The following is a 24,752-nucleotide window of genomic DNA, read 5'->3' as shown; positions in this document are numbered from 1 at the left end:
ACACAGCCAGGACAGCTGAGCCCCACTGATATTCCAGACCCTATGGAATTGTGCTTGGCATGTAAGGCTGGTGGAAGAAGGAAGGGGGGACCCTTGGAGTGATGGCATTGTCTCCCCAAGTAACCATTGCCTGTGATGGAGCTCCGCTCTCCTGGAGGTGGCTGAACACCTGCCTGCCCTTGGGAAGCAGGGAATAAATTCCTTGCTTTGCTTTGCTTGTGTGTGTGGTTTTGCTTGCCCTATTAAATTTATTAAAATTATTCGACCCACAGATTTCCTTGCTTTTACTCTTCTGATTCTCTCCCCATCCCACTGAGGGGGAGCGAGTGAGAGGCTGCCTGGGGCTGAATTGCCAGCTGGGGTGAGACCATGACACTGTCCCAGACAAGCAAAGCCAAGAGACAAATTCATCAAGCCCTTGCAGCCAGCTGAGCTCTGTCAGCCTGGAGATGTTGGCATCTCATCCCCAGCTCAGCACACAAACAGCTCGCTGTCTCCAAGCCTTAAGAGCTCTCATTCCAGCCATTCCCCTGCTCTGTTGGAGTAGCTGCCAGTGGTCACACAGACCAGGCCAAATAACACCCTAAATTACACTCAGGACAGCCCCGTCTTAGTTTAAGTGGGGAATACGTAAGTTAGTGGGGAGCAGGATTAAACTTCTGTCTGCAGCCCCTGATTTCACAGTGTTCCCCCTTTTGGCTCTGGTACAAACTCAGGCCCTGTTAGCAGCTCCAGGGGGAGCCAGGCAGTGACCCTTGGTCTGGGGGTGCAGGGAGCAAAACCTCTGAATGACAAATGGTCTTGGCCCGGCTCAGAGGGCCCAACCTTCACACGCAGCACCCGCCCGGCCTCGGCCAGAGGCTGCATCTGCATTCCAGGACTTAGTGAGGCAAATGCTTTGCCCAACCACAACAGCTCCTGTGTCTGGCCCGTTCCTGACAGATAAATGGAAATCAGTGCATCTTCCAACCAGCAGAAGCCCTTTGTGTCCCAGAGCTGCTCCCGGCACAGGGCCCTGAGGGGACACAGCCCTGAGGGGACACAGCCCCCGGGGTTCTACCCCCTCAAAGGACATGGTGCCTCCTCTGCCCTGCACCACCTGGGCATCTCTGAGGGGCTGCAGCCCTGAACCCCCGTGGGGACAAGATTAGCTGGGGCAGGTTTGCTTTATCACCTCAAAGCAGTGGAGGCAATACCCTGGTGTCTCTGTTTTCCTCTCCTGACAGACAGAACAGACACATCCTCTGGTACTTCACCTTCCTGAGAGCACCTGGCATTGCCCAGCCAGGTTTCCTGTTAGACTTCAGAGCCACCAAAACCAGCAGCAAAGCCAAGATGGTAAAAACCACACAACAAAAGCACAGCTCCTGAGGAACTCACACAGGAGTGGGAGGTGGAGCTGCATTAACCAGGACAAAAAAGTGCCCTCTACTAACACAGGCCTATCTTTTTCCCTCTCTTTTCCTCTTCTTCAACTGCACTCTGGGAACTGAGCATTCCCATGCAGTTCCTGTCAGTGCCTTTTACCATCTCCAGAAGATGACAACTCCACCTTTGACTAAAGGGCACCCCTGCACGAGGTCAGGGAGTCACCCTTTGCTCTGAGGCAGCATTTGGGGTTTCAGTTGTTGAGTGGGTAAATTCCAGACTAAGACTCATCACAAGGGACTTAGAAGAGCCTCCCACGTGAAATCAACTCTTGCCTCTAAAACCTCATATTGAAAAAGCCTGAGGAAATAAAACAAAATAAAATCCCCAAGGCCTCCCATGGCCTGTTCCATTCCTCAGGCTTGAAAAGAACTGGGCCAACTGAGAAGAATTTTGATTATTTTTTTAAGTGCATGTTGTGCTCCACCTGAGGCAGCTGAGACCACTTTGATGTGGCTGCAAATCTTCCCAAAATGTACTTTAAAATTAAAATGCTGAAAGATCTCTCCAAAAAAGCATCTTTACAGGTCTCTCCCACACCTTTTTTTTTTTTTTTAGTTAAATGAGAAGCCAATTACTTTTTTACAGTAGGAACTGTAGTGAGGTAACAGGAAAGCCTGGAGACTCACTTTAAAAAAACAAAATTTAAGCACTTCTAACAGTTTTACATTGGGAATCTAAACCAGCAATTCCTTGAGTCCCACAGAGAAGGAGGTATAAAGCACATACAGTCATGCCTGTTCTCTGATATTGGAAAGCACAAGCAGTTAACAAAAGGCAGAATACAACAGAACCAACACAGTTCAACTTCTGACACCCCTTGCACTGTTTTTTGGGCTGCAAACCTTGCAGCCTGACACTTTTCAGGACCCACAGACCCCTGCAGCCCAGGCAGGGGGATCCTGGGTCTGGAAGCACAGGCAGCCCCTCTGAGGCTGTTCTACCTGTTCATTTGGCTCCTTTAAACAAAACAAAAAATCCAACCCCCAACCAGTGCCCAGAGAGGTCCAATGTGATGCTGACAGGTGTGAGCAGTGTAACTCAATGCTGGAGAGCGAGAGGAAGTTCAGTGTCTCTCAGATCAAGAAGCAGATTCAGTCAGTCATTCCATGTCTCTGCCTTCCCGACCTTCCCACATTTCTCCCCCTTGAAATGCTGTAGCAGATTTCACACCTCAAGGGGAAAAATTGCAATTAATCTCCTCAGTTTGGCCCTGTGGGGTGAGTTTACCCTGCAGAGGCGTGTCCACAGACACACACGGGGTCACACAGACACTTCCTGCCACACACACAGCCTGAACCTGAAGGAGCACAGTCTGCAAAAAGCACTTTTAACTGGCACCCTCACAAAAATGATGGCACTGTGCAAGGCAGAACATCCCAGTATCCCATTCTCTCATGCCAGTATCCCATTCTCTGCAGGTGCACTCGGTGTCAGGAAGCACAGGGAGCACAGGAGTGGGTGGTGCTCTTCCCTCCTGTCACTCCCAGCAGTCAGGTTACACTGTGATGAGCTTCTTGAAAAGGCAAAGGCCTTCTGATCCCCTATTTCTTTCCAAAAGGTGACCTTACGAAGATGAAAAGTATTGTTTCTTCTAGAGTTTTTACTGCTCAATAAAACTGACATTTATTTTGCTGATCATTCCAAGGAGTTTTTAGATACTAACTGAAGGGCAGGAGCTATGCTGGTATAAAATAGCTTTGCCCTATTAACCCATGAGAAACTGTCCAAATTTCCCTACCATGAAAACTTACACTAAAATTTTTGCCAGCTAGGGTGATAAAAATGCTTATTAGACAGTTCAGTGTCTAGGCTCTCTCTGTCCTGATCTTCAAGTACCTTACATGCACAACTTAGGAGTCAAGGTCCATCTGACTCTTGTGACTGTTCATTTTGGGTCTTTCCTTGCCAGGAATGCAGCTGTTTGCTTCAGCTGTGCTCTTAGTTGAATTTTCTTCCCTCATTATCCCCAGAGAGTCCTTGGAAAGGGGGAGCTGCTAGAACATGCCAGCTATTGCTATAGGGAAAATGGGATATTTGCAGATTATTTACATGTTGCACAGGAAGGTTTTGTTGTGGAGCTGCCTAAGAAAATAAGTGGCAAAGCTTTCCAGGCCATTGAGACCCTTGCTTTGTTCCTTCTGCCATTAAGCAGCAATTCTGGGGAGCAATGATGGCTTTGGGGGTTGAGGCATTTGCAGCCCAGCGAGTGTGGCACTGCCACGTTCCATCAGTGCCATCTGGGAAGCTTTTTGGAGATGACACTCCAGACCTCTTTCCAAATCCGATCATTTCTGAAATACAGCACAAACCCAAAGCACTGGTTCCTGGTTTGCACACAGGGAAGAAAACCTGGTAACCCTGTGTGTTACCATCCCTTCATTCCCCACCTCTCCAACTCTCCCACTTCAGCTGCAGATCTTCAAACAGATCCAACTTCCAGGTCTGAAATCAATTAAACAAGTCATTTGGTGACATTTTGTCGAGGGGCATTTTCAGGTCTGGAGCCCTCGTAACCCTAATTAAAGAGAGCATTGCAGTCTCAGCAAACAGCTTCATATTTAAAAAGAATTTGAAACATAAAACACTACTACAAAGACAAAACATGTGTTTACCCAGGAGAAACTTCCTCGATTAGTGAAGGTTGTGATATAATTTTCGAAGCAGCCACTGAATTTAGGTTTGGATGCAGGATCTGGGTTGGAATTTTGGCTGCTCAGCTGCACTGCAAATGCAGCTTCACAGTCTGGAGGCACCAGAGTGCCTGTGCAGGGCAGTGCCAGGGAGCACAGGCGCTTGCAAAGCTTTCCTTACAGCTATTAAACAATAGAAGAGAAGGAGATATTTCATCACCTATCACCTACACATGATAATTCCATCTCTGGAAGAAAGCATATGAGGAAGGAATTATTTTTCTCTGAGAATTCTTTCCCAGGTCTTGCCTCATACGAATAAAACACAGGAAAACATTCCTTGAATTTGCTGACAACGTGCAGATACATTTTTGCCGGTGAGCAGTGAACTAGAACTAAAAATTAACTACTCAAATAAACTGCCTTCTTTTAAGGCATAAGGAAATCTTTGTCACTTTTGGAATATAACCCCTCCTGTAAGCTCTGAAAACTGTCTCTCTATACAATCTTGTCCTTGTTGAACAAGGATCAAGTTCGAGTGACACAAAGGACTTTTCTCAGCTGTTGGCTCAGCCTTTGTGGACACAGAACACTTCTGGTGCCCCCATGTCACACAACTTGGCCTTGCCCTTGTTCTGCTCAGGAACACAGCAGGCCTTTACTGGGCAGGGACAAAAGCAGGCTGGGTACAGACTTCTAAGTCTTTCTGGCAAGACTACTCTGGCTTCCCAAAAACTGGTTTAAGTCAGTTCACAGGAGAAGTAAAGCACTGCTTCACCAATGGCCTGTGCCATGATAGGCCTTCCCACAGACGGATAAAGCTGAAGCAGAAAGGATTGCTCTGAGCTCCAAGTGAATTCCTCCTCTACCTCCTCCAGCACGAGACATTCCATGCCCTGTTCCCAACAGCCATGACTCAGTAGAAGCAGCATCTCCAGCAACACTGTGAGTTAGAAATGGTTTCATCATCCTCATTCCAGCAGAGCCTGAGTGCAGCAATTCCCCACTGGCAAGGAAGGATGCAGCCACAAGTCAGCTACTTCAGGGGAGAATCCACCACATTTTTGGCCACCACACTGGTGGTTTCCAGACAAAGGGTCTGATCCCAACTGCCACACTTCTTCCACAATGAGCAGCACCATTGCTGCAGAGGAAACACAGCAGCAGAGCTGCTGCTTGTTCCCTGGGCAGTGGACAAGCAGGCACAGACCCCTCCAGGGCTCTGCCAGTCCCACAGCAGAGGAGTCGTTTGAGGCATTTACCGAAGGCTCAAGAGCTTTGCCACGTTGTGGCTCAGAGGATATACAAAATGTCATATTACCAAGCACCCAAACTCACCTGAAAGGGGAAAACAGGTCCTTCCCAACCAGGCTGACCCAACTGGGCAGCCCTACACCTGCTGGAACAAACACCTGCAGTTGAGTTCCACCCCCCCGGAATCATCTCAGGCACTTGGGTCCAGACTTACACAGTGTGTGCTGGAGATGATGACGGAGCTGGAGATGAAGCTCAGCCCATCGTTCATACTGACTTGAAGAGCTGCTTCCCTGGAAAGGAACCACAAGAACCAAGTCAGGCCAGCTGGTCCCCAACCCTCTGCTTGACACCATCCAGTGCAACCCAGGCTGCTGATGCTCAGAAGAGCCTTTTGTGCAGGTTAATTCCCACTGGTGGTGCACTTGCCCCTGTGCTCCAGTGCATAGTTAATGTCAATTAACACAATGAGCATGAAATAATGTCAGCATTAGATCTATACAAGAGCAGCAGAACATAACAAAGTGACCCACACTCATCTTCCCACAGGCAAAGTAAATATTTGAGTGGCAAAAACATACATGCCAACTTCGCGCAGCACAGGTGCTGGGCACAGCAGGTAGGTGTCCTCCACCACAAAGGGCTTCTCATCTGGAAAAGAGAAATACTGGGATTTATTACCTGATCAGTATTCCGGCCCTGAAAGAGCAGGTTAAATAATGGTTTTCCTCACTCTTGGTACATAAACGAGGTCAAACACTGTGGGGGTTGAAGAGCCGTGTCACTTATCTGAGCCACAACACAGCTGAAGGTACAGAGCTTTTTGGAAGGTCAGGGGCCAGGATCACAGCCACTCTATACAGGAGCCCTTGGGGAGTTGCAGCAGGTTACATATAATTGCAAATATCCAAGCAAAGAAAATCGTGTATTATGGGAAAATTTGCACTTTTAGGCAGATGCATCTGAACTAAATTAAACCTGTCAGCCCGAATTATACTGTGGGTTTAAAAGTGGAGTGAGAAAAATTATCAACAGGCAATTGCCTGGGAAACAGGAACATTAACTAATATTCTTCTTCTGTAGACTTAAGTCAGACAGATGGGGATCCCAAGGTAATCAGACAGATGTGGATCCCAAGGAACTTCCCAGCCCATTTGCCAGCTGACTAGAGGTGGGGCAGATTGACAGAAAACCAGGCAGACAGGCTGGGTGGTGGTTGTTTTTTGGACTGGAAACCAAAACATTCCACAGGAAGGATTGATTTGCTGGATCAGCATTTCCAGAAGCATGTCCCTGCATCAGAAATCTTTCTACCAGCTGTACCCATGACCACCTCGAGGGCCTTCACAGGGATGCTTATAGACCTGAAATGAGCTGTTGCCAAATACTACCAGCTTCCTAACATTTTCCAGTTAAACATTTTATTCTGTTTGAAATCCCCTCTGCTCCTGACAGATTCCTTCCCCTTGGCCTCTCAAACTTGCAGGTTTCAAACCTCACCTTCAGTGTTATCTCTGTACCCTGAGGATGGATGGGACGTTCATTCTACGGGGCCACCGTGGAACAGGAGCACAAGTCACCACCCTCTTGCTGAGTTATTTGACATCACAAACACAAACCCTGGCTCTCAGACCATCTAAAGTCTCTTCACAACTGCATCTTGCACTGAATTAATTCCCAGGGTGCTCAGAACACACAGGGGAGCAAGGTCAGTGCCCAGTGCCCCACTGGTAGCACCAAGAAAGGAAAGGAGCAAGGATGAAAGTTTAATCAAGCCATGGAATGAAGAGCTGAACTGTTCTGGCCAACTGGTCTTTTGCTTTTGAGGAAACTTGTGCAAGTTACGACTCCATTTCAGGTGCCAGTGGAAAGAGGAAAAGCCATGAGGAGACACAAGCCAAAGAGAACATGGCAAACTTCTCCAAAGCACTTTCTGCATCAGCTGTGAGCCTTGTTCCTCCTTCCCTTGGCTGCTGAGGTGAGTTTGTCCACATGGATGGTGTCTAATGCTGACCAGGGCACCAGCAGCAGAGCACTACTGACCCCAGTGTCAGCTCAGGGGGTTCCCTCACAATCAGGGTCATGCAGCCCAATTTACTGCGGTGAATGAGGCACAAAGAGGTACTGAGTGCAACAGTCTGCCCCCTCATGCAGAAGCAGAACTCACCAAGCCAAGCATTCCTTCCCAGACATTCCTAGAAGAGGTTCCCACCAAATACAGAGTTTTAGAAAGCAGAAGTATTGCTCTGGTAACTCCTGTCACACATTAGAATCCCTATTTCATACTGGTGTATTTTTTGGCTTTGGCAGCAATATAAAAGGAGATTTTCTCAGGCAGGTTAGGAACTGTTTATTTTTTACACTCCATTAAAAAAAGAAAAAAAAATGGTAATGAAAAGTTGTAACCTTCCCTGACGTTCTGCAGCTTCCAGCAAATCCCATGCCTACACATACACACTTGAATTTCTGGGTTACCCACAGCAGTTGTTTTGTCAGGGACTCTTTGACCCAGGCCAACAGCTGAACATGAAACATTTTGGGCAGACACATGGTTTCCACAGCCTGGCTTTGGTTCTGCCCCATGGCTCAGAGCTCCTGGGATCCCTCTAGATCCCTGCTCCAGCTCTTGGCCTGGAAAGTGCCAGATTAGTGCTGTCTTCCCTCAGCCTCAGTGCAAGAACGTGCAGGAACATTTCCAGTATGCTGAACATCAGGAGCAGCTGATTTTAGCACAGGGTATTCCTTTGCCAGCCCCACACTCCAGGAGATGCTTCCTATCACAGGGCATGGCAGGCAGAACACAGGCACTTAGAGGGTGCAGGGCAGTAATCCCACCCCCCCACACACTTCCCATCTCCTCCAGCCCAGCTCTGGGCTCGTGGGGACCTTGCAGCACATGCAGGCCCTGGGTTTGCAGTGGAGTTACCAAGCCAAGGCAGCAGCATTTCCCACTCTGGGCAGATGTGCAGTGGTGGCTCATCTGGCCCCACAGTGCTGTTCTCACCCTGATTTATGAAGATATCATTAACTGCCATAAATTTATGACATTGTCTCAGCACACACATGCCAAGAAAATGAAGACCAATGTCTTGTTTTCTCCTTTGCTAACTCTGGCAGCCAAGGCCAAAGACATCCCTGTGCCAGCATTCACTAGAACAAAAGCTGCTTCATCTTGCAAGGCCTTTTACTTAGATCTCATTAGGTTTTTGTTTCTCTTTCTCTCCCCTCCCACCCCCAACTTGCATCAGTCCATGCCTCTCTAGAAAGTTTATCAGCCCTGCAGTCCCACGAGGGAGCTCAAGGCTGGCCAGGCTGGCTACAGGGAGAGATTAGTTTGTTTGGAGAATGTTTGTGTTCCACCGCAAAAATGAGGGACTATTTTCCTTTGCTCTAAACAAAAGAAGATCCATTTGGTTTGCATAACTCTGGCCATCTGACTCCTTCCTGGAAAACTCACGTAGGGAAACCAAACAAAACAACACTTCTCGTCTGCCCTCGCGGCGGATCTGCAGGATGCGTTTGGGAGAAGGACGCGGTTCGTGTCTGCTGCGGAACAAACTCGCTGCATCCCAGAGCAGTGAGAGATGGGGCTGAGTGCTCCCAAACTCCAGAGCTCGTGCCAGAATGTGGATTTTGTGGTTTGGCCTGCTCTCCGCTGACAGTGCTGGTGGCAGGGCTGTGGAAGGGAGGGCGGAGCGCTCGACTCGGTGTCGCTGAGTTTCCTGCCCAGGACGTCATTTCGGTTCTTGGCTTGGGGCTGCTCAGGGAATGGTGCAGGAATCACTCTGCCTCCTCTGACAATTTTATGGAAGGGATGCCCAGGTCCTGCTCAGCTCTCAGACACTGCAGGCAGAGCTTGGACATCTTCAGGAAACACTGCAATGCTGCACTTCTGAGAAGGGCTGCCCTCAGTAATGGCACAACCTGCTCCCTACCTGCGGCCCTCTAATCTCTCTAGGCAAAATAAAGTTCTCACTGTATAAAACAGGACATGACAAACCCACAGACAACTCAAACCAGCCAGTCCTGAGGCCTGAGACATTGAAGGGTGTGCACAAATGAAGGGTCAAACCTCTCATAAACCACATCCATTTGCTGTGAATGCCCTTTCAACAAGATGCCTGATACTGCACAGATCCCTGTAACTCCCTACCCAGCACTCCTACACCTTTAACAACTATCTGTAGCCTGTAAAATCTATTATTCCCAGCAACAGTGAATAGTTTCTTATGCCATTAGCAGGGTGTAACCTTTTGGCAAGCCAGGACTTGGAATACTTCCCAACCATAATGATAAAAGCCTCAATATAGGCATGATGCTCTAATACAGAAGAGAAACCTCAATGAAAGAGAGGTACAAAAACCCAAGAAGGTGACCAAACAGAGAGTAGCATTTTCTTTTAGCCATAAAACCAGGCCAAAATTAACAGCCTTCTCCTTAGTTAGTGGTTCACCCAAGACCCAACCGGTGCCCTGAAATCTGGCTGCAAGGACCCTCCCAGAGGGGTTTAGGAAAGCCCAGCATTTCCAAACTGCCACTGCAGTCTTGCAAGCATCCAGCATTGCTGGACTCACAGCATCAGCAATATTTTAGTCCAGAAGAGGCTGCAAAAGCTGTTTGCCAAATTTCCCCTATATCACAGACTAAATTTCCTTCTGCTGTCCCTGTATTTAGGATTTGCATTCAACTAAAGCACATCTCAGAAGATGCTTTGCCCCAGTTTCCTGTTTCTGCGGGAGAGGAGACTTATCTGTGAGACCAGTCCAGCTCAGGTGGGGTGGGACACTGGCTGCTCTCCCGCAGACTCCCTGGGGAACTCCTGTGCTAGGAAGGCTGTTCAGTCACCCTGAGCACTTCCATTGTCCCTTTGTCCCTCAGATGAGCCAAAATACCTCCCTAATTGTCTGCCCAGATTACAGTCTCTTTTCCTCTTGGCTGAGTCCTCCTCTCATGCCACTCTCTGTGACAACTCTGCAAGTAAAGTTTGTATTTCAAACCCATTTTGCGGGGAGCTGGGAATGCAGGAAGACACTGGAACACTCTCTGAGCTGGAGAAACTGCCTACAAGAGAGGCCCATAAATAAGAAATGTTTTGTTAATGCTGTAATGAAAACCACATTGAGATCAGGCTGTAATTGCTCTGCTTTGTGTAGGGATACATGAGCTCTGAATGCCAAAGCCATTGAGAGCAGAGTTAGGGGATGGGGAACAGACAGATAAGCACAGAACAGTGATATCACATCCAGAACAGTCTCGAGATGGAGAGAAGGGATTTGGAAGGACTCACTTTTCCTCTGATGGGTTCACGTGCTGAGCAAACAACTGTTGGATGAGCAGTCACAGCCTTGAGGCTGCAAACAGACCCTGGCACAGCACCCAGCCTTCATCTGCTCCTGCTCACAGCTGGCAGCTCAGGAGCAGCACGTGCTGCCCCACAGCAGGTCCCTCCCAGGGGAGTCCTGGCCTTCCTGCAGCAGCTCCAAGCCCAGAGCTGCCCCATGAGCAGCTGGTGCCACAGTAAGAGACCCCCCGGTCCCCCAGCAGCACACAGGGTCACTGGGTGAGCCTGGCAAAGCCCTCACACTGCACAGGGATTCTCCTCCTCTCTCAGCCCAAGTGTCCTGATGCCCTGGGTTTGTTCCTCCACACTCAGCCTGGGCAGCTGCAGGGAATTCTGCTGGAGACAAAGGCACAGGAATCCTGGTTAAAGGTTCTGACACTGCAGTTTGTTGGAGGCTGGGAGAGCATTTGAGGGAAGTGTGACCATTCCTTCTGCTTTTGTATTCTTTGCCAAACAATGACTTGGGCCACCCCTCAAACCAGGATGCCAAGCTCCCCTTGGTGCATGTTCTCACCCAGGAAACATTAAAGGCATGTGTTGTGTCCCTCATAAAGGTCACACTCCCCAAAACACCTGGTGGAGTTTGTACAGTGATGGACATTCTCTGGTACCACAGTGGAAAGAGAAAAGCTACTGCTAGAAAATAAAAAGGAAAGGTTCAGAGGAGGGTTAAAGTGACATGATCAAGTGCGGAAATCAGGGATTAGAAAGTTGAACAGCAAAGCAAAATATTCCTGTGCTAAGAGTGATCAGGCTGCAAGAAAGTAAAGAAGATATCACAAAAAAGAAAGATGGGGAAAATGGAGGAATCTGAAAGGCTTTTAAAACAGAAGACAACTTTTAGAAGACATTTGTTGGGCAGTTCGGAGATACATTTCCCCACACACCTCACTCTCTGTTCATACCTGGCACAGTCCTGCTCCCAGTGTCTGAAAAAAGAAAAATCAGACCAGTTTGTGCAAAGGCTGGGGCTTGGCCAAGCATCCAGAGCATCCACTAGAATGCAGCACCTCTGCTGTGGTGCCTGCTGGTTCTTCACCAACCTTTCATCTCTCTATTCAGTTTTAAATTGCCCAGGACAGAGCTCGCCTCCCTGCCCAGAACTGTCTTGGCTGGATCCTGCACAATTTGGGCAGACACAGACATTTTAGCACCACAGAGCAGTCATAAGTCACTACACTGGATAATCACTTTTAACTCTGTGCAGGCTGAAACCAATTCTCCCAGGTCCTGCTGCTGGCAGGAACACCCTGCTGCTGAACATGCATCTGATTACAGTTCCCCTCAGCCAAATATTCCTCATGGCTTCTACAGATGTTCTTTTTTTTTATCCCATAGCTATGAACATTATGAGTCGCTGCTCTCTTCACCTGCCACTTTTCTCTGCCAACAATCCCAATAAAACCCCATTAGCTCATGCCTTTAACCTCAGCACGTCCTAGTTGTGCTCACTACATCTCATCTGGGATAATTTAAGGTTTCAGGAACTGTTGGCTTAGTGTTATCTGTAAAAATACCTCCCTCCCTGATACCATCAGAGGCTGAGAGGCTTCAAGCAAACAAAGACAGCTGAGCCATCCAAGCTGCATGAGCTGTCCATACACTCCTCACTCAGTTGACTCTCATGGTGGGCTGTTTGCAGTTGGATGCCCCAAGGAGCAGCGGGTTGGGACTGCACGTTTTGGGACTTCTCTCACAGAGCAACTTAAACCCAACAGAGCTGGGCCAGTCCCACCTGGAGAGACCTGGGTCTGGGAGCACTGATGAGCAACGACTGAGTTCCCTCAGTCAGGGGGTGGGTGGAACTCAGAACTTGGGTTTGTGGCCATGTCACTGCCCCAAACAATCCGGGGCTGTGCAGGACACACGGAGAGGTCTTGGTGCAGTGCCAAGGACAGTGAGCTCACTTTTCACCTCTGCAGTAATTCAGGACACCAGGAATGCATCAGGGCACAGGGCAGGAAACATATCTGGCCTTTATCCTCATTTTCCACAGTTATTTTGTGGACACAGGAAGGCAGCTTCAAATAAAAAAACTCAGGGGCTGCATTAAGATAAGCTGATCTTTCCTGACAACTCCTGTGAAATGATGATGACAGATACCACAAAAAACTCGTCCAGACAAGCAGTCAGCACAGAGTGAGGAAGAAGTCTCCCTCCTCCCCCCTCCCCCCAGCTCACAGTGCTGGGGGGTGAGGGAACCCTCACTCACAGTTCCTCCCATTGGCAGCACTGGATGTGTCTGTGAGTCCACAGACAGGGCACTGAACAGTGGAAAGCTGATGGATGACATTCCCAGTGAAGGCTTTAGGATGTTTAAAGGAATGAATGCCTGGCTCCAGAGCCCTCCAGCTTCTGCTCTTCCCATGCTCAACACTCACCATATCTGACTCAAGCAAACGTGACCCACAGCCAGTCAAACTTTCTGCTTGGTGGCACAAGGGTGGGCAAGTCCAGAACCTGCCTACTAAGAGGAGTAAATGCAACAGCACAAAAGCCTTTCAGGACCAGCTACAAGCACTCACTGTCCTCCACCTGCCCTGAATGCTCCTTGGTATCCCAAACAGGGCAAGCAGCCTTGGCCAACTTCTGCTCCAAGCAGCAAAGCACACTGATGCTCAGAGCACGAGCATGTGCAGCACTGAGCCATTAGACTTCCAGATGTGAGAAACTAATTAACACATTATGCTGGAAAGGGTCAGGACTGCCTCCAGAACGATCAGCTTCTGCACACATTCCATGCTAGGGAAGCTGAGTTCTGCTGTCACTGGTGCTGCCAGCTCTGAGCTCTCTGCTTTCCCACGTAGCTCCAGACACACCAGGTGAGAGCAGAGGGGTCCTTAGTTCTGCCAGCTCAGTGCTCCCCCTGCACTTCACAAAGAGACACTTGGGGGCTAATTTGCTTCTCTTGCTTCAGTTCTTCTGCTGGGGCAGAAGAGGGAACATTTTTCTGAGCTTCCACAGCAGCCCAGCAATGCCTGAGCCACTGCTCCAACACAGTCCCAACAACCGTGTGCAGCTGAGCTGCAGGACCAGGCCCTCTGAGTGCCACAAAACACAGGTGAGGAGAGAAACACCCCTGATCCCCCTGCACACAGCCCAGCAAGACACGTATTGATGCTCTTTACAGACAAGATTCTTGTCTTCTATATTTTCATCCCCCTCGAGCTTCACATCCTTGCTGTCACAGCACAGGAATTGCCACCAGCGATTTTCCTCTTAAAAAAAAATAATCCCTTCTGCATTCTGCAAATTAAAAGCTCCGAGTCCCACAATTACTGCTTTCACAATCAAGATCCCAAATGTCCTGCCAGTGCAGAGTAGGAGAATAAAAGAAAAGAGAGCAGCTCACTGAGAGTGACGGTGTCGTTGATCCTGAAGCTGCAGAGCACTCGGTCGACGTTGCGGGCGTGTCGGAATCCATTCCCCCTCACCACCACCTGGAAGGACTCTGCAGGAGAACAGGCATTGGACTTCACACAGAGCAAGGCAAGGAAAGGTCATTTAGACAAGGCACATCTCCAAAGTTTTCACTTGCTATCTCTTGAGCTCACAGCTGAACAACTTTTAAGTTTGAAAATGGTTAAAAATTGAACTTCCACTCTCTCCCTACCCAATTTCAGGTTGAATTTTTAGAAACAGGAAACAATTCACTACAGAGGCATTTTAACAGACTTGCAGTGAAAACAGGAAGCTTTGGGGACATTGAGCTTTGCCCTCCCCAGGTGGCCTGTGCTAGGGACAAGGTTTAAATGGCAGAAAGTTTTGGGTGAAGAAAGGCAGAAGTATCTTTCCATGGAAAGGAAAAAAATCTTCTAGTGCCAGATAATTTGGAGAAGTTTAAGTGTTACTTTCCCAAAATTGTGTCAGTTGCCCTGAGTTTTGTCATGTCCTGCCCTACTGCTGTGCAACCACCGCGAGGCCTTGACTGGACTCATTTCCATGCGATGACAGGGGATTTTATCAACAGACCAAGGTTTCAGTCTCTGGACAAAGTCTGATCTCAGAGTCTGTGGGCATTTCCCCAAGTCTTCCTCTTTGCTGTTTTCCCAGACCAACTCCACAGGGTCTCCAGAGGCTGTGGGTGCCAGCAGGGAGCACCAAGGACAGTCACAAACACCTGAGCCCTGAGCTGAGCGGTGCCCTTCGGAGCAGGCAGGGCTGAGCAATGAGATCACATCCTCACCAGCCTTTGAGACCACTCTCTACCATCCCTTGATATTCCAATTACTTCAGCCTAGGACTGGGAAAGGTTTATGGACTTCCTGCAGCCTCCAGCACCACTTCAAACTCTCAGCTTTTGACTCGGGGCCACAGTCCCAGAGCAGTCCTGGCAGCAGATCCAGGGACTCAGCTCTGCTGCTCCCCAGGGCGAGGAAACAGCCCCCACAATTCCTGTGACTATCTGGGAGAGTCACTCAGCTAATCCCCACTGAAGTTTGGCTGGGGAATGTGATTTGAACACAGAATGTTTCACTGCCCAAGACAAGGCAGGAGTAACCTCAAGACAAGGCAGGAGCGACCTCAGTGCTCCAGGGACACCACCCTGGTTTAGAGTCCCCAGGAGCACCAAGGAACTGAGGTTTTGCAGGTTCAGATTTCTCCCCTTTGCATTTTACAGTCCTCATCTCCTTTCATCTCCCCCAAGGACCCGTGCACTGTACTTGTCAGAAAAAGCAGCTTTGCTCTGGAATCTGGGCTCTCTTCCAGGTCCCGTTCCTTTACAGCCAAGTTGCAAATCATCCCAGCACATCCAGCCAGGGAAGCTGCTCACAGGCCCATTGTGTGTTGTCTGAGAGCATTTGGGAAGAATAGGGAGGGGGGACAAGAGCTCTGTTCTGGAGTGTGGGGGCTGGTGAATCCTTAAGAGAAATCACAGAAGTCTCAACTGCTGGGGAATGAGAGTTCAAGTACAGTCAAAGACCTGTATCAGTGATGTCAGCTGGGCCATGGAGACCCTGGCTCTGCTTGAGGCTGAAATGAACTGTACAGTTCACCCTGCAAAGCCAAATCATCCAGCAACTGCCGTTCCAGAATGATGAAATTAATTCCTGCAGTTTCTGGGACTGGTCAGCAGCACAAGAGTGGCCTCAGGTAACACAGAGCCCACGTTTCCTCCTTGCAAAAGAAAAAAAAAGAAAAAACTGCCACCACTCTCCAAGGATGTGCACAGAAACACAAAAACACGAGGTATCACAGCTACACCTGCAAACATTTATTTTAAAGACACTAATGCACATAATTTTCATAGTCAATGGCACTTTCATTACTCTCAGAGCCCTGAGAGATTAAACTCCCTGCAGTCTGAGAGCAATGGACTATTTGCCCAAACTTGGAAACCGGGCCTTTGAATTGAGGATCTAAATAACTACAGGCATTTTTCAAGGATAACATTGCTCCTCTTGTGAAGTACTGGCCAATTTCTGATGTGAAGAGTTTATATTAAACCTCTCTGCATTTCCTCTCAGCTGACTCTGCTGGGTACAGCTGTGCCCACCCTGCCTTCCCTAAGGCACAAGGAATGGGAGTGATGAATCAACTGACAAAGCATTAAAGATGGTTATAAATGATGATTATAAGTCATCTTCTGGCTCATGACATTATATAAGCAGCAATGTTTATCACTTGAATAAGTATGTAAATATATCTTTAAAACAATCTCCAAGAGTGTAAAGTGGATGTGAATGTTCCTGCAATTTCATTTCCCTTCCCAAGCATTTATGGAACATCACTGCACGCTGAGACTGTCACAGCAATCATCCACCATGCCAAGGTAGAGAGGGCCCTGCCTTGGAGCCTATTTTAACACAGAAACTATTTAATTGAACAGCCAAAATGATGCTTAAGTACCATAATTCATGGCAATTATGCCATCCTGGCTTCAAAAATCAAAGCTATGTGGCACATATGGAACATAAACCTGATGCCAGGTACTTATTGGGCATTTAGCCCGGTGTGCATCTGCTGGGAAAATGTGGCTACTTCTGGATGTTCAGGTGTGCAGGCAGTGCCTCCAGGAACAGGATCATTAAAGCAGCTGCTTTGGAAGTGAAGACAAATAAGTAACAACTGTGTTACTTACTGAGACTGTCAATATATGGTAAAGAAAGATGCAGAACTTGTCAGGGACTTGTCCTTCTCCACAAACCTCAGCTGGGCTCCCAGCCTCTCTACTCAGGGAGTGCTACACACTCAACAAACAGCTGGGATGCACTTCATAAAACTTGAAGAATTCACAGAAGCAGATGGCAGAGGTCAAAATGATTCTCTAGCTTGCTTTGGAAAGGCTGGGTCCTGCTGAATGAAGAGGCACTTGCAGGGCTTTAGAGCCACAGTCAGGTCAGAGCAAGGACAAAGAGAGGACAGGATGAACACAGGAGCAGCAGACTGATGGTTACACTCTAGTCCTCAGTCACTGTATCGCCCCTAAATGCCTGAGAAATGTTCCAAGACTATTGGAAGCCTTCAGATCCAACTGTGCCCATCTGATGTTCTTCATAGCTTTTGAAGCACTTCCCTCACCAATCCTCCAAGATGATGAATTTTGCAAAACTCTGAACCCAATCAAAGGCTTATTGCCTAATTTGGTTTGTAATTATGCAGCATAACTACTTCAAGTCTGGCACAGTCCGAGTAAGACAGACTGCTTTGACAGAAGAACATTTAGGGGAAAGTATGGAGTTCAGGTCTTTTCTGTAAGAAAATCCCACTTGACATAATTTGGTAGAAGTGGGAGCTGTGCAAACTATTCTAAGGTGAAAAAGAAATGCAACAACAACAAAAAAAAAAGGCAAAAGATTTAGCCCCAAGTAATCAGTGACTTGTGCACTTTCCAGCAATTAGAGATGGACTGAAAGTTGTATTCTAGGCAACACGAATGACTGTGGTCTCAGTTGTACTTACCCCCTGCACAAATACTGGAAGGCTCTGCTGCCAGGATTTCTATGCAGGATTTCTTCAAAATCTAAAAGACAGACAAAATGTCATGAAGTACCTCAGGCTGGTTGCTACAGAAACCCAGCTCTGAAAGCGTGAGTGCTCTCATTCTCACATTAACGCTTAACTCAGGGGTGCACTTTGCATTCATGGCACAATCTCAGCTTTTCACCTAAACCAGCCAACCAGGTGACACTGCTCCTCTTGAGCTGTTAGAAGGTGATGGATGCCAAGCTCTCCACCATCCCAGCACAATCTTGCCTTAGTCCCCAGTGCCAGTTATTCTGCACTCACCACGGGTCCCTCCGAAGGGTTATGGAGGCACCATCATCGCCCTCCCTTCACGTCACACCTCCCTCTCCAAAGTTATTCTGGAGCCCAACACTCCCAACAAAACAGCACAAGTGTAGGCTAAGCTGTTTAGCTCTACATTAAAACATCCCACAGAGCCACTTCTCAGGTCTCAGCCACAGGGGTTACAACTTCTTTCGCTTTTAACCTGATTTATGAGAGCACACCTGGGGGTGTCCTCAAAGCTGCTTGTGACTTCAAATCAAATGCACAGCCAGTTGTTGTTTACTTCACCCAAACTCAAATGAAGCAGCATGTCTTTGGCAGGGCTGTCTCTGCCTCTAACCACTGTACGTGTAGACAGTGATTTACACTTCGGGCCAGGCTTGGCCAAGCGCTCGAGGGCAGGAGGAGCCGGATTCCCACATGGTGCTGAAACTGCCCCAGCTGTTATTTGGGGGTCTTTGCCCTGCTCTGAAAACCAAGTCCAACTCTTCAGTGCCCAGCAAAGCCGTGCCAGTGCCCGTGAGCCCCGAGAGAGCAGGACCAAGAACTGCGGGGGTTCAGCTGAGCAGCCCCTGACTGAGGCAACACCGATCAAAATTCAGGTCGGCTCCAAGAGGCAAGGAAATGTCAGCCAAGTATCATGACTCAAATCCAACATGAAAACTATTTTCCCAACTTTAAACTGAAACATCTGTAAGGAAAGAACAGCAACCAATACAATAAATTCTGTAAGAAAAAGATAACATTTTTTTTCTCCACAATCACGGCTCGCTGCCTCAAATACCTGATTGCAAAAGGTACCCAGAGAGCCAGCATTTATTTTTTAGAAGTTTTAAGGAGAAGATTGAATTACTCAGAAGCAGGGCTGGTAGTGACTGAGAGCACCAAGGGACTGAAGGAGGCAGGACTGTCTGAGCTGGTGGCAGGTGAGGAGAGGGAAGCTTTGCAGGAACAAGGTTATACAGGAACTGTCAAGTGGAAAAACAGAGAAAGTCAACACTTGAGAACAGAGCTGAGAAGCAGTAGAAGAATCTGAAAGATAGAATAAGGAGAAACATGAAGAATGTAAAATACAATCAATACTTTTCTTTTTTTAATAAAATCAAACCTCACAGGATTAAGTTTGAGATTCAGGACTTCTACTCAGCAAACATTTTGTAAACATTCCTGCTGTTGCCCAGCTTGGATGGGGGTGGAATAGCAGGTGTCTCAATTAGATGATGCAGATCTCCCAGTCCAGTCCAATCCTTTTACACAACCATAAAAAACTGGCCTTAATGGCTTTTTACAGTGCCAACTGCAATATTTATTTTGATTTAGATTAAGTTTCCAATGCTCCAAGCACCCACCCTAACTTAAAGTGAAAATCAGGCAGCAATAACTATTGCAAAAGAATTCCTTTATGTCTCTTCCTCGTTAAAAAATACACTCAAAAAAGACTTCAGTGCCTTCACTGTAGAAGATTTCATCAGGTCTCTTGTTTCCTGAGGGGTGCACAGCCCTGGGGGCTGGAGCTGCAGCTCATCCCCCGTGTGGTCTGGGGCCCCAGGGAAGCAAACCTCATGGAAGAGTGGTGATGGAATCTCCCAGGTCCATAAACCACCCCGAGAGCAGACTGGGAGAACTGAGTCTACATCCCCACTTTGAAAGGAACAACCACCACAGCTCTGGGGGACCTGGGGAGTCCCTGCAGGGCTCAGGCAGCTCTACCCTGGCACCCACCCTGGGAAGTGTTTGGAGCAGTGCTCACTCCTGGGGAGGACACATCCCGTTGTCTCCTGCAGCACAGCTCAGGGACCCAGCTCAGACTCCCAGCTCAGGCTCCTCCTTTGCTCCATGGGGCTCCAGTGATGCTCCAGCCTCTGAGACAGGCTCCTGTCCATATTTGCTGACATGCCAGAGGAAGAACGCAGCACATCCCTGTGGGAGCCTGGCTTTGTGTGCCCCAGGGAGCTCTGACAGGGCAGAACTGATTTTAGCACTACCTGTGACTGACCTTTCTGCCAGGGGAGGCATCAAGGGCCAGGGGAGGCCCAGCAGGTCACCTGGACCTCTGGAAACAGAGGGAAGACGGGGAATGAGATTCTGCAGCTGCTGGAAGCTTTGCCTTGGTGTTCTGCTCCACAAACACAGACAGATTATTTCACCACAGCAGTTTCTTATACAGTTTTTTCACCAAATTTGGGAATTCTCATTAGCAAACAGGATGCTGAAGTGTAATAGAAGGTTACTGCCTAATTATCATCAGTGGGAATGACCTGCACTCTGAGGCCAGGTACTCATTAGCAGGCTCTGTTCAATTACTGAATACCAAAGTCTGTTGCCAATTATAAAACAGCCATTTATTTATGAAGTGTTTCCTGTCCAATAATATCTACGTGAGCTAAGTAAAATAAATACATTTAAGTCCTTTTTAAAGATGCATTTGGGGGAAGAAAGAAGTAGAAAGCATGACTATATACCATTAAAACTAATGAGAAGCACTGTGCAGTGGGGACTGGGGGTTCACATCCTCTCCCTGGGATGGGTAAGCCAAGAGGCTCCAGTTGTTAACTTGCTCTTTGGCCTGTGCAGAAAGTCTGGCTGTGACAGAAGACAGATTCAGAGTATCTTGCAAAGGAATTAACTTTTTCTCATCTCTCTCCCCCATTCAGGGGGTCTCAGCCCTCTCCCTGCACCAGGGAATCTACAGTTTATCCCTCTGCCAGTGAAGTTTGAGCAGCCAGCTCAGGGTGGGCACACCAAACCATCACCACACCTCTCACCCTTTGCCTATTAGATGCTCACACTGAGTTGTCACCAAAGTTCCCCCCCTGCACATATCCAGCACTGCAGTTTGTCCCAGGAAACATTGGTGTAACACCAGGATTCAGGGACAGTGTATTGCCAGCTCTGATTTCCTGGGGTGAAGGAGCACATTGACCTGTCACATCAGTTCAGAACTGCCACAGCAATTCCAAGAGCTGAGACAAGTCCTGAAAAATACCAAGGGTAGGTGGTATATCCTCTGCAAGAGGGTCCTAAGGGAGCACACAGGGAATTAAGGGATGAATCATTTGTACAATTTATACAGACAGGGGACAGTCCCACAAAGTGGTTCATACTTCTTCCTTTCTAATCCATCACAACTGGTCCATGAGAACTGCAGCTCACTCAGGCTCCTTGCTAAGGGACCCAGGATTCCACCTCTGAGGTAAGTTCCAGGCTGCTGCCAGGGTTTAACACATTCCAAGGATCAGGGAGTTTTTCTGACTGCTCCTCAGTCAGCTTCTGTTACAGGCTCAAAGCAAAGCCATGACAGGATCCCACCCTGACTTTCATGTTGCTTCATGCTCATTGCCTCCAGCACTTCTACCAGACACACACTGAGCAGTCACTGAAGCTGAGTTTCAGGTTTTCCTTCAAAGATTTGCTCCATTTGCTTTAAATTGACAGGTTATGATTTGCACAAATTTTTCACAGCAAAGGAAAATTTAGTAAATTACTTCAGCTCCTTCCCTGAGACCCCCAGCCTGCAGCAATCAGTCTGTCTGCTTCTCCACCAGCTTGTTCTCTCCTGAAAAACTCAAAATCCCCATTACACAGGGGAAAGCTGAAGTTTTAGCCGTGGCTTTTTCACAATGAGGAAGACAAAGCAATTGGTTTGCTTAATAAAAAAGTCAGATTGGAACTCACAGGAGAGAAAGGACCAAACCCCACAGTGCACTGAACACCTTCAGCTCCCACTTTAAGAACCATGTTTTTAAGCACAGCTTCAGTGTGAGACTGGATTTTCACCTCAGTTAAGCACAGTCTCCAGGGGGGAGCCATAACTTGGTGGTGCCTGGAGGAGACAGGACCACACTGAGCACATCTCCCTGCAGCTGCTCCCTCCAAACTCCCTGGCTCCCACAAAAAAGGAAGGGCAGGTGCATGGAAACATCTGCAGCCCCACCACCCTGAACATCTTTGCTCAGCAGACTGAGAGGCCCAGCTGAGGCCAGTCTTGAGCTCCACCACTCCCAGCTCCCACCCTCTGCCTCATCCCAGGGGGACTTCAAATTCCCAGAATCACAGAATATTCTGAGTGGGAAGGGAGCCCACAAGGATCATCAAGTCCAGCTCTAAGTGAATGGCCCGTGCAGGGGTTGAGCCCACAGCCCTGGAGTTATTAGCAGCAGGTATTAGCACCAGGCTCTGACCAGCTGAGCTGCACATGCAGAGGGTTGGGAAAGCCCTGCTCCTGAGGACAGGGGAGGAGGGAACAGTTCTGGCAGTCACACCAAAGCCCTGCAGTGTAAAACCAACCCAGGTCTTCACATCTCTAGAGTTAATTCAAGCACTAATCCCCACAGGCTCATCATTTGATCTTTGCCCCCTCGTGATAACCAGCAGGTTGTAGCCTAATCACTCCCCTCTACAGTGGCTGAGCATCCTTGCTGTGCCAACTCTTACACAGGAACTGAAAGAAGCTTCCAAATCCCAGGGCCCTTTCCCGTGACCACAAATGCTTTGTTTGCTCCAACACAGGGATGCTTTTGGCAAGGACAAGAAAAGAAGGAGTGAAGGACCTTATTTTCCAGCTAGAACAGGAATTTACAGATTGTTTATGTTATTCCACAGTTTGATTAACGTCCTCCCTGTCATTCCTTTCACACACAGACCCACTTCCCTTCTCCGCATTCTACTGCAGAGGCTCCACTCAAATCCAAGTGATCAGGTCATGGATTCATTACTGTACAATTGCACTTCCCTGTGACCCTCCTTCCCAGGGCTGGGAAATCTTGCACCAGTCAGCTCAGCTGAGGCAGTTCTTGATTGGGTTCCTGAAGGCTGTTCCGTATAACTGGGAAGGGAGTCAGAACTGCTGCTGGAATTCATTAAAAACATCTGCAAAGGGAATGCAGGGCTGGGGAGCAAAGTGGTTCTTCTTGTTTTGTTGCTTTCTGAAGTGACATGCAACACCTGACTGTCCGAGAGAGCTGGGGCAATAGAGCCACGCTCAGACAGTGCCAGGAAATCCAATAAGCAAGAGATTGTATTCCACCTCCATGTGAGAGCACCAGGGAGAACTGAGCCTGTGCTGAGGGGATGGTTCTGGTTGGTATGACACTGTCAAAATAGTGTGTAACCACTGTAAACAGAGAAATGTGAGACCCCCCCGGTGAACCCCCCTTCCCAGCTCCACATCGGACCTTTAGCTGGGTTTTATCAGCTCTTCCAAAATGAAGAACACACGTGTCCTTAAACGGATTTCCCATCCTTTGTAGCCACGGGAAGCACCCTAATTAGCCCAGCCACTCAAAATGGGCCAGCTCTTCAATGCTCCACCCAGTTCCCGCAGGGAATGCCAGGAATTGGGAATAGGGAAACCTCGATCTGGGGAGGAGAAGACCAGCCCATCTGCCAGGAGGCTGAATGCAGAAAGCAGAGGCTTGGGGATTTTGGCCTACAGAGCAGGATCCCTTCCCCCATTCCAGCAGGGAGCAGTGCAGCACATCCCCCAGGACGGGACAGATGGAGATCGAGGGTGCCCTGACCCCTGGCACAGGATGAGCTCCAGCACAGCCCTGCTGTCCCTGCCGGGGCAGCCACGTCACAGACTGTCACCCTCTGCCTCTTTGTTCACTCAGTTCCTTCCCACCAAGGAGGGAGACAGACAAAGGTCATCTTTGGCCTCAAAGTTGATAAACCTGACCTCGAAGTAGCGATTTTAGTACAAACAAAGGTCAGTTCTTTGGACCAAATGATTAAGTGATTTTTCAAGCAGGTCCTTGTGAACACAGGAAAACCAAACTGCAAACACATGATTAAAAGTACTTACAGAGTCTATGATCCCCTGAAGGGCTTCAAACCCATCGTTCACTGGGAAGACATGATCTTTGCTGTCGGCAATCCGAGCCAGCTGACAGAGCAGGGAAAGGAAATAAAACAGAAATGCAAAGAATGACATAAATTAGCCAGCAGGCAGCAAATTAAGACTTCTCCAGACTCATCCAATTGCAGATAAAACCCTCAAATGCTCAAGTACTCTGTGTGGATTGCCACTGTATTATGGTTTATTAAGCAGTGAAAAGTTAATCTCTTTAGCCTGATTGATTTTAGAAAGGATCAGAAAAGGGCTTTTAACTTTGAAAGCAAGACTTCACGTGGCTTTTAGTGGTGCCCAGAGCCTTTAGTGCAAAAGCTGTCTCCTACATGATTGTAAACCACCCCACTCAGTAACTCCCCAGCCAAAAGAGGCCACAGCATCAACACAGGCAGCAAAACACTTGGACACATTTAAACCAGGGAAGTGACCAAAATGATTCAGTATTTTCACATGTAGAGAAGGCTAATAAAAATGTGTTCTGTCAAAGGTTGGACTTGATCTTGGAGGACTTTTGCAACCTTCAAGATGCTGTGATTTTATGAAATTATACCCCAGCTGGAGATACAGCCCTGACTCACCTTCCCTGTCAGGGCAGAGGTTTGACTATTGGTCCTACGCTCAAACATTAAAGAGCCAAAAAGAAGAAAGCAGGGACCTCTCAGGAGATATTTTCCAAGTAAGCAGGGACCTCTCAGGAGATATTTTCCAAGTGGAGGTTAAAAGGTATCAGGGGAGCATCCAGAAACCTCCATGACAAGAGGGACCTTCATGAGGTGGTGGCAAGGTAAGGGGAACCAGGACAACACCTGCAAAGAGCTTCATGCAGGTCCAGCTGCCAGTGGCAGACTAAGGGTTAAGCCCAAAATCTCAGCCCAACTCAGCAGTAATGAGCTCTCCATGCATCTGCTGGAGCAGACTCAAGTTTTACTGCTGCAAGGCCAACCTTTGTTCCAGTAATTCTCTCCCCTGGCAGAGGTAACCCAGCCCAGAAGGCCTCTCTGGATTTTCCTGT

The 24,752-nt window shown here is 48.3% G+C and overlaps 1 protein-coding gene across 1 annotated transcript in view; it reads right to left on the bottom strand.

Annotated features, from left to right (window-relative positions):
* ANTXR1 (ANTXR cell adhesion molecule 1) overlaps window positions 1-24,752 on the bottom strand; it is a 101,347-nt gene that overhangs the window by 57,693 nt on the left and 18,902 nt on the right. Inside the window, exons 8-12 of the mRNA XM_029963906.1 lie at window positions 23,693-23,773; window positions 17,560-17,620; window positions 14,009-14,107; window positions 5,897-5,966; window positions 5,530-5,608 (exon numbers count right to left, since the gene is read on the bottom strand). Coding sequence (XP_029819766.1) covers window positions 5,530-5,608; window positions 5,897-5,966; window positions 14,009-14,107; window positions 17,560-17,620; window positions 23,693-23,773 — 390 coding nt within the window. The remainder of the gene's footprint in view (window positions 1-5,529; window positions 5,609-5,896; window positions 5,967-14,008; window positions 14,108-17,559; window positions 17,621-23,692; window positions 23,774-24,752) is intronic.

The sequence above is a fragment of the Manacus vitellinus genome, unplaced genomic scaffold (genome assembly GCF_001715985.3).
Source record: "Manacus vitellinus isolate BGI_N305 unplaced genomic scaffold, ASM171598v3 scaffold_105_pilon, whole genome shotgun sequence".
NCBI lineage: Eukaryota > Metazoa > Chordata > Aves > Passeriformes > Pipridae > Manacus > Manacus vitellinus.
Note: the sequence above shows the minus strand (reverse complement) of the source record. Positions and strands in the feature narration are given on the sequence as shown.